Source organism: Neoarius graeffei, chromosome 1, assembly GCF_027579695.1.
Source record: "Neoarius graeffei isolate fNeoGra1 chromosome 1, fNeoGra1.pri, whole genome shotgun sequence".
NCBI lineage: Eukaryota > Metazoa > Chordata > Actinopteri > Siluriformes > Ariidae > Neoarius > Neoarius graeffei.
Window position 1 is genome coordinate 50,223,140 of NC_083569.1, and position 16,668 is coordinate 50,239,807.

Genomic DNA, 16,668 nt, shown 5'->3' on the forward strand with positions numbered 1-16,668 from the left:
GTTTTGTTGCATTACAAGATGGAATTAAAATGGATTTTTGGCGGGTTAGCACCATTTGATTTGCAGATTTTTTTTTATTGTTACACAAACAAAAATTAAGATGAAAAACAAAACAACAAAAAACCCAGAAATCTGGAGTGTGCATAGGTATTCACCCCCTTTCATATGAAACCCCTAAATAAGAGCTGCTCCAACCAATTCACTTCATCAGTCACATAATTAGTTGATTTAAGATCCACTTGTGTGCAATCAATGTGTCACATGATCTGTTACGTCTGTATAAATCAGCCTGTTCTGGAAGGACCCTGACTCTGCAACACTACTAAGTAAGCAACATGAAAACCAAGGAGCCTCCAAACAGGTCAGAGACAAAGTTGTGGAGAAGTATAGATCAGGGTTGGGTTATAAAAAATATCCCAAACTTTGAATATCCCAGGGAGCGCCATTAAATCCATTATAGCAAAATGGAAAGAATATGGCACCACTACAAACCTGACAAGAGAAGGCCGCCAACCAAAACTCACAGACCGGGCAAGGAGGGCATTAATCAGAGATGCAACAAAGACACCAAAGATAACACTGAAGGAGCTGCAAAGATCCACAGTGGAGATGGGAGTATCTGTCCATAGGACCACTTTAAGCCGTACACTCCACAGAGTGGGGCTTTATGGAAGAGTGGCCAGAAAAAAGACATTGCTTAAGAAAACACATTTGGAGTTTGCCCAACAGCATGTGGCAGACTCCCGAAACACATGGAAGAAGATTCTCTGGTCAAATGAGACTAAAATTGATCTTTTTGGCCATCATGGGAAACGCCATGTGTGGAGCAAACCCAACACCCTGAGAACACCATTCCTACAGTGAAGCATGGTGGTGGCAGCATCATGCTGTGGGGATATTTTTCATCTGCAGGGACAGGAAAGCTGGTCAGGACTGAAGGAAAGATGGATGGCATTAAATACAGGGCAATTCTGGAGGAAAACCTGTTTGAGTCAGCCAGAGGTTTGAGACTGGGACGAAGGTTCACGTTCCAGCAGGAGAATGACCCTAAACATACTGCTAAAGCTACACTGGAGTGGTTTAAAGGGAAACATTTAAATGTCTTGGAATGGCCTAGTCAAAGCCCAGACCTCAATCCAATTGAGAATCTGTGGCATAACTTGAAGATTGCTGTATGCCAACGCAACCCATCTAACTTGAAGGAGTTGGAGCAGTTTTGCCTTGAGGAATGGGCAAAAATCCCAGTGGCTAGATGTGCTAAGCTAATAGAGACATACCCCAAGAGACTTGCAGCTGTAATTGCAGCGAAAGGTGGCTCTACAAAGTATTGATTGGGGGGTGAATACCTATGCATACGCCAGATTTCTGTTTATCCATCTTAATTATTGTGTCACAATAAAACAACAATTTTCACCTTTAACGTTGTAGGCTTGTTGTGTAAATCAAACGGTACTAACCCTCCAAAAATCCATTTTAATTCCAGCTTGTAGACAAAACAGGACAAACACGAGGGGGGAGGGAATGAATACTTTTGCAAAACACTGTACCTGAAAATAAGTGATGAATGGCATTAACATACTCAACTCAATTTCTAGTAGAGATGGAGCTGGTAGCTCGAATGTGTAAAATACAGGTACAAAAAAAATGTGACAGCAAATCAGAAAACACGACACCACAATAGCAAAAAAACACAACAGCAGCAATAACAGCAAAACCAAAAACATCAACTCAAAACGAAAAGGGGAGGTCCTTATTGAACATCGCATGCTCATTGCTGATTGGATACTGAGAGACAGCAGATCTCACTCACTCACTTCTTCCAGCTTGTCCCAGTTGTGTGTGTGTGGTCGCTGCCATGTGGACCCTATTGATCCACATGTCATATTAATTGGAATGTAGTTTTACTCTGGATGCCCTTCTTGCCGCAACCCTCCCATTTCCATGCTTGGGGAAACACCTTTCTCACACACACACACCTAGGGACAATTTAGAGTAACCAGTTAACCTAACTCCATGCAGACACGGGGAGAACATGCAAACTCCATACAGAAAGGTCCCCGTCGGCCACTGGGCTCGAACCCAGAACCTTCTTGCTGTGAGACGACAGCGCTAACCATGACACCACCGTGCTGTCTGAGACACAGTAAAACAAGGAGATGAAAAATGTTTACAATAAGAGAAAAATACAAGCCTAAATGTATCTACTGATGCTTTCATTCATGCTTTTTTTTTTTTAAATCATCATCATCATCTTGCTACTTTAAAGGAACAGTCCACCGTACTTCCATAATGAAATATGCTCTTATCTGAATTGAGACGAGCTGCTCCGTACCTGTCCGAGCTTTGCGCGACCTCCCAGTCAGTCAGACGCAGTCAGACGCGCTGTCACTCCTGTTAGCAATGTAGCTAGGCTCAGTATGGCCAATGGTATTTTTTGGGGCTGTAGTTAGATGCGACCAAACTCTTCCGCGTTTCTCCTGTTTACATAGGTTTATATGACCAGTGATATGAAACAAGTTCAGTTACACAAATTGAAACGTAGCGATTTTCTATGCTATGGAAAGTGCGCACTATAATGACAGGCGTACTAACACCTTCTGCGCGCTTCGGCAGCGCATTGATACGGAGCTCAGATATCAATGCACTGCCGAAGCGCGCAGAAGGTGTTAGTACGCCTGTCATTATAGTGCGCACTTTCCATAGCATAGAAAATCGCTACGTTTCAATTTGTGTAACTGAACTTGTTTCATATCACTGGTCATATAAACCTATGTAAACAGGAAAAACGCGGAAGAGTTTGGTCGCATCTAACTACAGCCCCAAAAAATACCATTGGCCATACTGAGCCTAGCTACATTGCTAACAGGAGTGACAGCGCGTCTGACTGACTGGGAGGTCGCGCAAAGCTCGGAGAGGTACGGAGCAGCTCGTCTCAATTCAGATAAGGGCATATTTCATTATGGAAGTACGGTGGACTGTTCCTTTAAACATGCTGTCAACTTTCTTCAGAAGAAACTAAAACTCTTCACTAGAACAACATACATAGTTTTACATTAAATCATTTTTACCAGGCTAAGTAGATAACAGACTCAAAGAAAAAGTGCAATTTGTTTTCCGTCAGTCATATGCCGTGTCCGATCATCAACGAGCATGTGATGTTCAATAAGGACCTGATCTATCGGTTTCAGTTAATGCTGACATGCATTTCTGATTTTGTTGCGTTTTCTGATCTGCTGTTGTGTTTTAAGGTTTGTTAATGTGTTTTGCACTTATGGCCCACTGTCATTTAATCCACACATAAAGCAGTTTCACCTTCAAGTGTAATAATTTATTTGTCAGGAAACAATGGCACCAAATTTACGGAGTTGAAACAGCATCGTTAATAGACAGCATGAGAGTGGCGTGGAACAGTGTTAGTGAGCATGCTTATAGTCAAGTCTCAAAACTCATTTTGAGCTCTTTATTAAAGATTCTGTTTAAACGGCATATCATTACACTAAAAATTACACTGCGTAATACAAATTTTAACCGTGCCTTCCTGGGTTAATCATTAGTGCTCTTCTGACTGTTGTGCCACTGATTATTACACAAGAAAAGGATGAAATGCTCATGGAAAACATGAGGCATAATGAGATCAGAGACACAGACTGAGTACCAGAGCAGGAGAGGGGACTGGCTCTTTAGCGCTGCTGACTACGTTGCCTTTGTTGTTGATCTAAAAAGGGGAATGGACAGAAACAAGACACGCAAAGCTGTCCAATGAAGAAACAGGAAATGGTGCGAGCCATTCTGTGTATGTGAAATGTGTGGAGCTACTGACCAATAAGCAGCATGTACAGTAGTGGCTTAGAACCTGTACATTTTTCCAGCGTATTATCCCTTTTTTAACGTGATGTAAATTAAGGAGTCACCAAATAGACAGCAACAATTTATCATGTATCACAGTACAGCCAGCTGACGTACAAAAATTTAGTTTGGCAATAGCCCTAAATAAATAAATAAATAAATAAAATTTGAAATTCACACCAGAGATGTTCTTGCAGGCTGTTCAGTAATTTCCTGAAGGAAGCAAACAACCTATGTTGTTACAATAATTTTTTTTTTCCTTGATACAATACAGTCCATTTTCCAGTCTGCTATTTCCTTAGAGGCAGAATGAGGTCAGTCTGAATCATTCCAAGAAAAAGAGCCACACACCAGAAAGGATTATACAAGCTGATCTTATTTAAGTGATTCAGTATTCATTATTTCCATTTTCTTTGCCTAAAAGAACTTTCAGAATATCTTACAAAGACAGGAATTGAACATAAAAAAAAAAGAATAAAAAATTGACCACATTAAAATATCAGAATCCTTTACGCGAGTCTCAGCCCAGGTAATTTCACTTTCTATTAGAATAACGGGCTCTGTGAGACGCAAAACAGAATACAGTAAGTAAAATGAAGGTGATTTTTTTGTTTTTTAATTCAGTCCCGATAAGCACCAGGTGCTGTGCAAGGATTTGATCTCTAGGTTGTCTTGCAAAAGTATTCATCCCCCTTGGTGTTTGTCCTGTTTTGTCGCATTACAAGCTGGAATTCAAATGGATGTTTGGAGGGTTAGCACCATTTGATTTACACAACATGCCTACAACTTTTAAAGGTGAAAATTGTTTTATTGTGACACAAACAATAATTAAGATGAAAAAAACCCAACCCAGAAATCTGGAGTGTGCATAAGTATTCGCCTCGTTTCGTATGAAACCCCTAAATAAGAGCTGCTCCAACCAATTCACTTCATCAGCCACATAATTAGTTGATTTAAGATCCACTTGTGTGCAATCAAAGTATCACATGATCTGTCACATGATGTCTGTATAAATCAGCCTGTTCTGGAAGGACCCTGACTCTGCAACACTACTAAGCAAGCAACATGAAAACCAAGGAGCCTCCAAACAGGTCAGAGACAAAGTTGTGGAGAAGTATAGATCAGGGTTGGGTTATAAAAAATATCCCAAACTTTGAATATCCCAGGGAGCTCCATTAAATCCATTATAGCAAAATGGAACGAATATGGCACCACTACAAACCTGACAAGAGAAGGCCGCCAATCAAAACTCACAGACCGGGCAAGGAGGGCATTAATCAGAGATGCAACAAAGACACCAAAGATAACACTGAAGGAGCTGCAGAGATCCACAGCGGAGATGGGAGTATCTGGCCATAGGACCACTTTAAGCTGTACACTCCACAGAGCGGGGCTTTATGGATGAGTGGCCAGAAAAAAGTCATTGCTTACGAAAACACATTTGGAGTTTGCCAAACAGCATGTGGCAGACTCCCGAAACACATGGAAGAAGATTCTCTGGTCAAATGAGACTAAAATTGATCTTTTTGGCCATCATGGGAAACGCCATGTGTGGAGCAAACCCAACACCCTGAGAACACCATTCCTACAGTGAAGCATGGTGGTGGCAGCATCATGCTGTGGGGATATTTTTCATCTGCAGGGACAGGAAAGCTGGTCAGGACTGAAGGAAAGATGGATGGCACTAAATACAGGGCAATTCTGGAGGAAAACCTGTTTGAGTCAGCCAGAGGTTTGAGACTGGGACGAAGGTTCACGTTCCAGCAGGACAATGACCCTAAACATACTGCTAAAGCTACACTGGAGTGGTTTAAAGGGAAACATTTAAATGTCTTGGAATGGCTTAATCAAAGCCCAGACCTCAATCCAATTGAGAATCTGTGGCATAACTTGAAGATTGTTGTACACCAACGCAACCCATCTAACTTGAAAGAGCTGGAGCAGCTTTGCCTTGAGGAATGGGCAAAAATCCCAGTGGCTAGATGTGCTAAGCTAATAGAGACATACCCCAAGAGACTTGCTGCTGTAATTGCAGCGAAAGCTGGCTCTACAAAGTATTGACTTGGGAGGAAGGGTGTGTGAATACCTATTTCTGTTTATTCATCTTAATTATTGTTTGTGTCACAATTAAAAACAAACAAACAGAAAACAATGTGTACCTTTAAAGTGGTAGGCATGTTGTGTAAATCAAATGGTGCTAACCCTCCAAAAATCCATTTTAATTCCAGCTTGTAATGCGACAAAACAGGACAAAGACAAGGGGGATGAATACTTTTGCAAGACACTGTATTTCAGCCTCTTACAGTTAACCTGATCAACAGGGGGAAAAAAAAAAATCACCGAGGCACAGATGTGTCAAAAGAGACCCATTGCACACTTGTTTTATTGTTCTAAAATACACAGACTTCTTTCAAAAGGAATTTCAAATACAACTCCCTTCTATAGCAGTGAAGCTGAATATACATATGTTTTATTAATCTACTTCTCCATAAACCTTTCCATTGGAGCAAATTATACTACAAATGAGTTTTAAAAGCTATATAAAAGCTAATAGGAAGTATGGGGCCTTACAGGTTCACCTCAAAATTCTCACCACTGCAAACTCTGCAAAGTTAGACTTCCTTTTCTGCATTACAAAGTTGAGAAACAAAAAAACAAACATGCTCATTCAGTAATCAGCAAGTGATTCTTGTTTATATACTGTACTCATCAGATCTTTCCCATCTGTACAAATACACTGAGAATAAACCACAACTTTCCCATCCTTTATTCTATATGAAAAATCGAGAAAACATTCTTCCATCCCTCTGGTATAGCTTGTTTAAAATCCTTTCATTATCCAATCAAATAGACATCGAGTGGAAGGAGGCTTTCTCCTCACTCATTATAAACGACTCTCACTGAATGGCACAGGCCCGGATTTTTCACACAGCAGATGTACAACCTTCTGCTACTCATCACGACCTTGCATGTGGAGTTCGAAGTAAATTTCCCACCATGAACGAAGTTCAAAAGGAGGACAAATGTTAGGGGGTGACAGAGAGGAAGTGTGTGGTTCACGGGACTACATTAACTTTGAGGCTTCACATGCAAAATTGAGATCTGAGTACAGGTCCAACGTGCTGCAGTGCAATGCAAGAAAAGAAAGGAAAGTAGGTCTTGGGAATCAAGCTTGAAAAATGATATAAACTGAAGCCTCGAGGTTCGACACCATGCATTACTTTACATCGTTATAAAAAGTTTAAATGATGGGTAGAAAGAGCACTCAACCTACCTTAACACTATCGGGCTTCTTGTATGGATTCCCTTCTGAGTAAGAGAAAAGAGTCGTATAAGAGTAAGTACAAAAGAAAGAAAGTACATCATTAACATTATATCTGTGGAAATCTGAGTTTCATCCAGTGCCCATGCACACACACACACACAGAGATGAGATCTTCAGTATTTATCTTGACTTAAAAAAAGAAAAACATACTGGAATATAAATGAGTTAAAGGAGAACTGAAGGCAAATTTTTTTCTCATCTCATTATCTCTAGCCGCTTTATCCTGTTCTACAGGGTCGCAGGCAAGCTGGAGCCTATCCCAGCTGACTACGGGCGAAAGGCGGGGTACACCCTAGACAAGTCGCCAGGTCATCACAGGGCTGACACATAGACACAGACAACCATTCACACTCACATTCACACCTACGGTCAATTTAGAGTCACCAGTTAACCTAACCTGCATGTCTTTGGACTGTGGGGGAAACCGGAGCACCCGGAGGAAACCCACGCGGACACAGGGAGAACATGCAAACTCCGCACAGAAAGGCCCTCGCCGGCCATGGGGCTCGAACCCGGACCTTCTTGCTGTGAGGCGACAGCGCTAACCACTACACCACCGTGCCGCCGCAAACTTTTTTTTATTATCAAAATTCTATTTCTCTCATTTTATTAAATATACACAGGAATGCATTTTTGATAGCTATTTTGTCACTGCTATAGCAAGTTATGAGTGTTTGAAATATGCTCTGTAATATATCAGTCCATATGTCAAAGCAATGGCCGTAAACGAGATTCGCTGAGACCTGTGCGAGACATCGTAGGACGGAAGTAAAACGTACAGCGGAAATCAAAATGCCAACATCTGCCAACGCTGTCAAAAGATGCGCGCGCCCTCTTTCGAATGCTGATGTAATCAAGCTGGAAGTTGTTTGTTTTGATAGCAATCAGGAAAGTTTGAAAAAAGTAGGCAGTAATCGTCGTTTAAACTCATTTTTTGCAATATTTCATTTGGAAAACAGTTTTCAAAATGGCGGCACTGATACCTGGCTGACACTTCACGTTTGAAGTCTCGCACAAGTCTCATGAAGATCGCGTGGATAAGCGACGCCTGCCGTGGACCAAACGCACTAAATTCAACATGGCTAAAAACCGAAAAGGCCGATAAGTATAATATTTAATCGCAATTAGTTGCCAATACAAGTCACGATATAAGGTTACTAAAACCGAAAACGTAATTGAATAACACGTTAATTAAGAACTAAAGCAAGTTTAAAAATGACTTCAGTTCTCCTTTAATGTTAAAAGTCTGTCTGTAACAGGCTACAGAGAGCTATGCCAAAGATATCAGAAATACGGCTCCATCAACACACTAACAGCATAGCAAATTATTAAAGCAATAAGTCACTCAGAGGTATGTGTTGCACTGATGTTTTTTTTTCCCCCACAAGTAAGCGCATTCCTAGGCATGGCATATTGTGTCTTTTATAAAACAGCGACAAAAATAACATGATAAAAACCCAGGTTTAAATAAATATTCATTTATTGTTCATATTTGCTGTAAGCAATTCTTCCAGCAGGCAATGTAGTCTTAAGAGTAAGCTTTGGTTGCTAAGCAGCATAATGGATAAAGATTAAGGTCTTCTATAGACAGAACAATGGCTGCAGCATTATGGTTTTATTCGTTTTAAAACCTGGCGCACTGCTCCAGAGGGGAGCAACAGAAAAATCTTCGCCCAATCAATCATCAGGAGATTGAGTTTTTAAATCCGGACGATTCCGCAGTCACCTTTGATCATGGTATCTGGTTGGGAGCAAGTGTACACTCTTTCTCTCTTGTTAATCAAAGCAACACTAATTGATCGTGGATGTCCGTGAGCTTGTGTATGTAGAAGAGGACAGTGGTTTCCTCAGAGTGTGTTACGCTGCCCTGTGATGCAGCATGAGCAGCAGTTTAAAAAGGCATACATCCTGACTTCATGCGTCTCAGGAAGCATGTTTTTGAGACACCCATTGTCATGTAATAAGGGAGAGTTGGCAAGTGGGTGGGTACCGGCAGGACCAAATAAGGGACAAAATGGGGGGTCCCACGATGTGCTAACAGGGGTGTGTACCGTATATTGAGGATTTTAGCTTAGCTAAAATCTGATTAGATTTTTAGAACCAAAACAATGAATAATAGGATTTATTCTATCCACATTCACTGGATATGAGCAATCACGTGCTCTGATTGGCTACTCTACTGCTAGGATATCAGCTCATATACTGTGAGTAGAGAAAACCAAAATGGCAGAGCGTGTTGCTGAACCAACCAAGGACGAAATAAAAACTCTACTCGAAAACAAAACCCCAAAAATTGTTCAAGTATTTAAAAGAAACAGAAAGAGCTGAAAGAATATAGTCCTCCCCATAGACATATAAACATAGACGCCGCATTCTGCGTAGAATCATACGTCATCCTCGCCGCCATATTGGATGTGGCAAAGTGGAGATTCTTCAACCGTCTCTGGTATAGCGTCTAGACAGTAGCCGAGAATAAAGATGCCTCGTTCATGTGCTGCGTTTAACTGTACCAACAGGTTTACCATCCAAACGAGATCACATGGGATTACCTTTCACAGGCGAGACTGGAAAAATACTTTTCAATACTGTTCCTTCAGTCTCCCAGCTCATCTCCACCGGGTAGGTGTAGAGTTATAAGCAGTGAGAATTAGATAATACAGTGCCGCACTATGGTGAACGTTTTTAACCTTTCTGAATGTGAAGGAATCAGTGATGTATTTTGTTTTGGTATGACGTTAGAACCTGGCCGAACTCAGTTTGGCGCTCATTCAGCTCACTTTATTCAACGAGAGTTGGTCTGTGTGGTGACTCAATAAATAAAACAGTACATTTTTATTTTCATTCACTATTTCCATCATTTATCATATTCAGTCTTGTAGGTTGGTTATTGTGGCCTCAGGTTTTGGTAGCTTGCTACGGTGGGCTGACTGATTAGCTTACCTGAGCTATCTATCGCATATCTGTTGCTAGTTTGCAGTGTACAGGGTATTTCGCACACTATTTATAACCATCACATTAAAAGTTATGTGTGTTGTTTTGATGCCTGTTTGTTTCCCAAATATATACGTGTGTGTCTTAATGGGTGAATAAAAGGCATCGAGTTAAATATTATTGTAGAAAGGGGCTTTATGAAGTTCAGTCCATTTACTTGCATTGGTTTACGGGGAAGATTTGCCACATCAAATATGGCGGACACTCTGACGTATCCCAGCAACGGGCCACCAGCTCAATGCAGCGTCTGTTTATATGTCTATGGTCCTCCCCCCATCTCCTGTTCCACACACTCCAGCCCAGTTGATGATGGTAATGCACCTTTAAGTTGGTTTGCCAACCACCAAAAAAAACCCTAAAGAAGAACCCCCCCCCAAAAAAAACAAACAAAAAAAGCAACAAAATATGGAATAAAAGCACTTGATAGGAAGAACATATCTTTTTTTATTTTTCAAGAATTATTATTATTATCTCATCTCATCTCATTATCTGTAGCCGCTTTATCCTGTCCTACAGGGTCACAGGCAAGCTGGAGTCTATCCCAGCTGACTACGGGCGAAAGGTGGGGTACACCCTGGACAAGTCGCCAGGTCATCACAGGGCTGACACATAGACGCAGACAACCATTCATACTCACATTCACACCTACGGTCAATTTAGAGTCACCAGTTAACCTAACCTGCATGTCTTTGGACTGTGGGGGAAACCGGAGCACCCGGAGGAAACCCACGCGGACACGGGGAGAACATGCAAACTCCACACAGAAAGGCCCTCGCCGGCCACGGGGCTCGAACCCAGGACCTTCTTGCTGTGAGGCGACAGCGCTAACCACTACACCACCGTGCCGCCCACATTATTATTATTATTATTATTGCATTTTTCACAAATTGCTACTGTCATTTCCCCGGTTTGTTTACATTCTAAGCGGAAATGATTTTGTCAGACATTTTGTATGAAGATTTTATTTATCGAATTGGCAAAAAAAATAAATAAATAAAAATGTTCTGTTTCTCAAAATCCAGTGAATGTGAATAGAATAAAACAATTATTCCACTCAATCTTGTCATACACGGCTTAGAGCCAACTCAGCGCTATGCTCCTTGTCAGCTATGAGCTCATGTACGACTCGATTTTGTGGAATAAGTGTTAAATATTAGTATGGAAGCGATTCTTCAATATTAAACATCCACTGCTCATTTAAGGAAGACAAAATATAGAAATATCAATCTGAAGCCAATTCACAAAGACAAGCAGACAACACTGCACTGTCCCCACATACTGTATTACATGTGCTTGACAAAAAAATAACTCTCGACGGTGAATCATTGATCTCTGGTTAAGTCACTGATAAATGTTGTCGGCATCATTTTTTTTTTAGTAACTGGCACTTCCGCAACTCATTTTAGTACTGTCTGTTGAGTGCAGATTACTGTTTATCTTGTTGATGTTACCTTACTTCTACACTATATTTTACTGAGCTGAAGCTTTCAGTTCTTCTCAGTTCCTCTTCCATGATGAGCACAGCCTTAATCATTTTAATTTACTTTATAAGTATGTTTAGTGAGCCAAATTGGTACTACTACAATAATACTAACTCCTGCTTGCATAGCTGATTACAACATTACTGTATGTATGTGCCAAGCTAACAGCAATGATTCTTCGCTCGGTGATTAGACACAGTAATGATACACTCTTAAAAAAAAGAGGGTTCCTCATAGAGTCACACCCCTCCCCCCACTAGGGAAGTCTGACCACAACCTGGTTCTTCTACACCCGAAGTGCACCCCCCGGTTCAAAGGCAGCCTGCAACAACTAGCTCCATCAGGAGGTGGTCCCCTGAAATGGAAGATGCCCTCAGAGACTGCTATGACATCACGGACTGGGATGTGTTCCTTAGCCTACACTGTGAGGACATAGAGGGGCTGACACACTGTCTGACAGATTACCTCAACTTCTGTGCAGACGTGGTCTCCCCCGCTAAGACTGTACGGTGTTACCCTAATAACAAGCCATGGGTAACACAGGAAGTCAAAGCTGTCCTCAACAGGAAGAACGCCGCCTTCAGGAGCAGGGATAGGGAGGCGATGAAAGCGGCACAGCAGGAGGTGAAACGCTGTGTGAGGGAAACTAAGGACAGCTACAGGAGAAAGGTGGAGCAGAAGCTGAAGGAGAACAGCATGAAGGAGATCTGGGAAGGTGTGAAAACCATCACAGGCCACAATACAAAGACCAGAGTCGTTGAGGGGACAGTGGAGAGGGCGAACGAGTTGAATGACTTCTTCAATCGGTTCAACCAGCCCACGTCCCCCCACCCTCTCCCTCACTGCATCCATCTCTCCTTCTTCCCTCAACACACCTCCCCCCAGCCATCACAGCAGCCCCCTCCTTTCCCTCATCCCCCACCTCAACACAGACTCCTCCATGCATTACTGCAGATCAGGTCAGAGGTCAACTGAGGAAGCTTCACCCCAGGAAAGCAGCAGGCCTGGACAAGGTGTGTCCCCGACTACTGAAGACCTGCGCTGCTGAACTGGGTGAACCACTCCAATGCATCTTCAACCTCAGCCTGCAGCTGGGGAGAGTGCCAACCCTCTGGAAGACATCATGTATCGTTCCAGTTCCCAAAAAGAATCGGCCCAGCGAGCTGAACAACTTCCAACCGGTGGCACTCACTTCACATCTGATGAAGACGTTGGAGCGGCTCTTCCTCAGCCTCCTCAGACCCCAGGTACAACATGTCCAGGACTGTCTGCAGTTTGCGTACCAGGCAGGTGTTGATGTGGAAGACGCCATCCTCTGACTGCTACACTGAGCCCACTCGCATCTGGGTAAGAGAAATGACACAGTGAGGATCCTCTTCTTGGACTTCTCGAGTGCCTTCAACACCATCCAGCCCCTTTTGCTTCAGGACAAACTGAACAGGATGCGAGTGGACCCCTGCCTGGTCACCTGGATCTCCAGCTACCTCACTGACAGGCCGCAGTACATCAGGCTGAAGGACATCACATCTGACACTGTGATTGGCAGCACCGGAGCACCCCAGGGCACGGTGCTGGCCCCTCTTCTCTTCATCCTGTACACCGCGGACTTCTGCTACAACTCGGAGCTGTGTCACATTCAGAAGTTGCTGATGACACAGCCATCGTTGGGTGTATCAGTGACGACAGAGCGGAGGAGTATAGGAGCCTGGTGAGGGACTTTGCTGTGTGGTGCAACAGGAACCATCTGCAGCTCAACACTTCGAAGACCAAGGAGCTGGTCATTGATTTTGGGAGGTCCAGACCAAGGTCACGACCAGTTCTGATCGAGGGAGTCGAGGTGGAGGCTGTGGATTCCTACAAGTACCTCGGGCTGTGGCTGGACAGCAAGCTGGACTGGACTTGCAACACCAATCACTTATACAGGAAGGGACAGAGCAGGCTATACTTCCTTAAGAGGCTGCGGTCCTTTAACATCTGCAGGAAACTCCTGCGGATGTTCTATCAGTCTGTGGTCGCCAGTGTCCTGTTTTACACTGTGGTGTGCTGGGGGGGCAGCACATCCAAGAAGGACACATCCAGGCTGGACAAACTGATCAGGTGGGCCGGCTCTGTGGTTGGCATGAAGCTGGACTCTCTGGTGACGATGGCAGAGAAGAGGTCTATGGACAAACTATTCAACATCATGGACGACGCCAGTCACCCTCTGCACACTGTCATCAGCAACCAGAGGAGCCTGTTCAGTGACAGAATGCTCCTTCCCAAGTGCAGGACGAACAGACTCAAAAACTCCTTTGTCCCTCATGCCATCAGACTGTACAACTCCTCTCTGGGGGGGAGGAGGGGTAACAGGAGGACAGAGGATAGGAAGGAGCAGTAGCCTAGCCTAACAATAAGCAATACCAGACAATGTGCAATATAAAGTGCAATATCTCTCCTGCAGCCCCCCCCACACACACACTTACCCTAACCCCACTTCTCCCCCTCCCCCATATCTTATTCTTTTATATTTGTATATGTAAATACTTAATTTATTTTAATTTATCTAGAAGTTTTCTTTTCTCTGTTTATCTGTAATGATGCTGCTGGAATCTTAATTTCCCTGAGGGAACCCTCCCAAAGGGATCAATAGTTTTATCTAATCTAATCTAATCTAATCTAATCTAATCTAATCTAATCTAATCTAATCTAATCTAATCTAATCAAGGAGTCTTTAATTGCTTCATATGTCTAGCTTTCTAAATCTAAAAACGGGCTTTTATTATTATTATTTTTACTAACTTAAACTTTTCAAGCTCTAGACCTTTCTCTAAAGAGCAGTTTAAAGCAGACATATACAGGCACTTACATATATTCCTTATTCTAATGCGACGGTTTCACAGAGAATTTTTCAACAGATGCCTTACGGACGGCTCGTCTCTACATCATATCTGAGGAGCCTATTGCATCTACTCTACTTTTGGAAAACTAGTAATATTCGACAAACCCAAGAAGCATTTAAAAACAGAAAAAAAAAGCCCCAAAAAACACCAGGGTCAAGTCTTACTTGAGAAGGTCTTTGTGGCGAGCATGGTGGTCAGGATCGCTCCCTGGAAGAATGAATAGAGAGCAGTGAAGTGTGAGGGACTTTAACTGATTTAGGTCATGACTGCGTGAAACATTAGTCTAGCAGGCAATGATTAAGTCCAAGAAGGTGAAAGTCCGCCTAGATTTTGATGATTAATTTTTTTCTTGGTATTTCGTACAGCTGCACAATGCACTTAACACAACGAACTTAACACAACTTAAAGCTGAATATTAAGGTCGTGGCCCACTCTGCATGTGCGCATGTGTGTGTCACCTTTAGCTTCCTCCTGGCATTGAACTTCTTCAGGCATTCCACAGTCTCCTGTCTGTGCATCATCGAGGCCACTGTAGAGCGTTGCTATAGAAACAGAGGAATTAGTTTAAAACATTTCTATATATAGAGAGAACACTGCTAGATATGTTTATACATAGTGCATGTAGGCAGCTGTAATAATAGATTACTGTATAATCCAGTGGTATATGTACATCAGTAAAGAAAATGCATCAGTACACTTTAAGAGGTATGAAGATGCACAAAGGCTCAGGACAGATAATGTAATTTTAAAATGAATCAGAACAAGGTGTGTGAATAGGAGAGAATTAGGAGCAATAATAAACAGGATTGAAAGGATAAACCATAAGATTAAGTCTAAAGATTGAAATTGAGCTTGTTCATAAAGGACATCGTGTGTGTGTGTGTGTGTGTCAGAGACAGAAATGAAGACAGCGAGGGAAAGGCAATACATACACAGATCCATGGGTGTTTAAGGGCCTCGGCAGCGGTAATGCGTTTGGCAGGGTTGATGGTCAGCATTTTATTAATCAGATCTTTGGCCTCTGGGGTGACCGTGTCCCACTCAGGAGAAGGAAACTACACATCACACACACACTCCATGAATTATGCAGTCTTGATGGACAAGTATTAGAGTATGCAATGTTTTTTTTTTCCTTTGGCCAGGCAGTGTGTGTATATACACATCTAAACATTCAGAGATTACACTGTAGAAAGGGTGAAAAAGATGTAATGGGGACAGAACCCCATTTTGTCCAGCTTGGCTGTTTGACCATGCTGTTTTGGCGGCACGGTGGTGTAGTGGTTAGCACTATCGCCTCACAGCATGAAGGTTCTAGGTTCGAACTTCATGGCTGACGGGGGCCTTTCTGTGTGGAGTTTGAATGTTTGCCCTATGTCAGCGTGGGTTTCCTCCGGGTGCTCCGGTTAACTCCACAGTCCAAAGACATGCAGATTAGGTAAAATATATCCAGCCACTGAGGGTGTACAAGCCAGTGTGTACTTGGTGCCAGTCCCAAGCCCTGATAGATTAGGTGGGTTGCGTCAGGAAGGGTATCCAGTGGATATACAAAGGTGCTTGAAAGTTTGTGAACCCTTTAGAATGTTCTATATTTTTGCATAAATATGACCTAAAACATGATCAGATTTTCACACAAGTCCTAAAAGTAGATAAAGAGAACCCAGTTAAACAAATGAGACAAAAATATTATATTTGGTCATTTATTTTTTGAGGAAAATGATCCAATATTACATATCTGTGAGTGGCAAAAGTATGTGAACCTTTGCTTTCAGCATCTGGTGTGACCCCCTTGTGCAGCAATAACTGCAACTAAACGTTTGCGGTAACTGTTGATCAGTCCTGCACACCGGCTTGGAGGAATTTTAGCCCATTCCTCCGTACAGAACAGCTTCAACTCTGGGATGTTGGTGGGTTTCCTCACATGAACTGCTCGCTTCAGGTCCTTCCACAACATTTCGACTGGATTAAGGTCAGGACTTTGACTTGGCCATTCCAAAACATTAACTTTATTCTTCTTTAACCATTCTTTGGTAGAACGACTTGTGTGCTTAGGGTCGTTGTCTTGCTGCATGACTCACCTTCTCTTGAGATTCAGTTCATGGACAGATGTCCTGACATTTTCCTTTAGAATTTGCTGGTATAATTCAGA

The 16,668-nt window shown here is 42.5% G+C and overlaps 1 protein-coding gene across 5 annotated transcripts in view; it reads right to left on the minus strand.

Annotated features, from left to right (window-relative positions):
- camk2d1 (calcium/calmodulin-dependent protein kinase (CaM kinase) II delta 1) overlaps window positions 1-16,668 on the minus strand; it is a 215,152-nt gene that overhangs the window by 27,069 nt on the left and 171,415 nt on the right. For 3 of the 5 annotated variants that reach the window (XM_060933431.1, XM_060933421.1, XM_060933441.1), the window contains exons 10-13: window positions 15,455-15,577; window positions 14,981-15,064; window positions 14,687-14,729; window positions 7,121-7,155 (exon numbers count right to left, since the gene is read on the minus strand). In XM_060933431.1, the coding sequence (XP_060789414.1) occupies window positions 7,121-7,155; window positions 14,687-14,729; window positions 14,981-15,064; window positions 15,455-15,577 (285 nt within the window). Of the gene's footprint in view, window positions 1-3,655; window positions 3,716-7,120; window positions 7,156-14,686; window positions 14,730-14,980; window positions 15,065-15,454; window positions 15,578-16,668 lie in introns of all 5 variants that reach the window. The other 2 variants (XM_060933411.1, XM_060933403.1) reach the window with 1 other exon arrangement.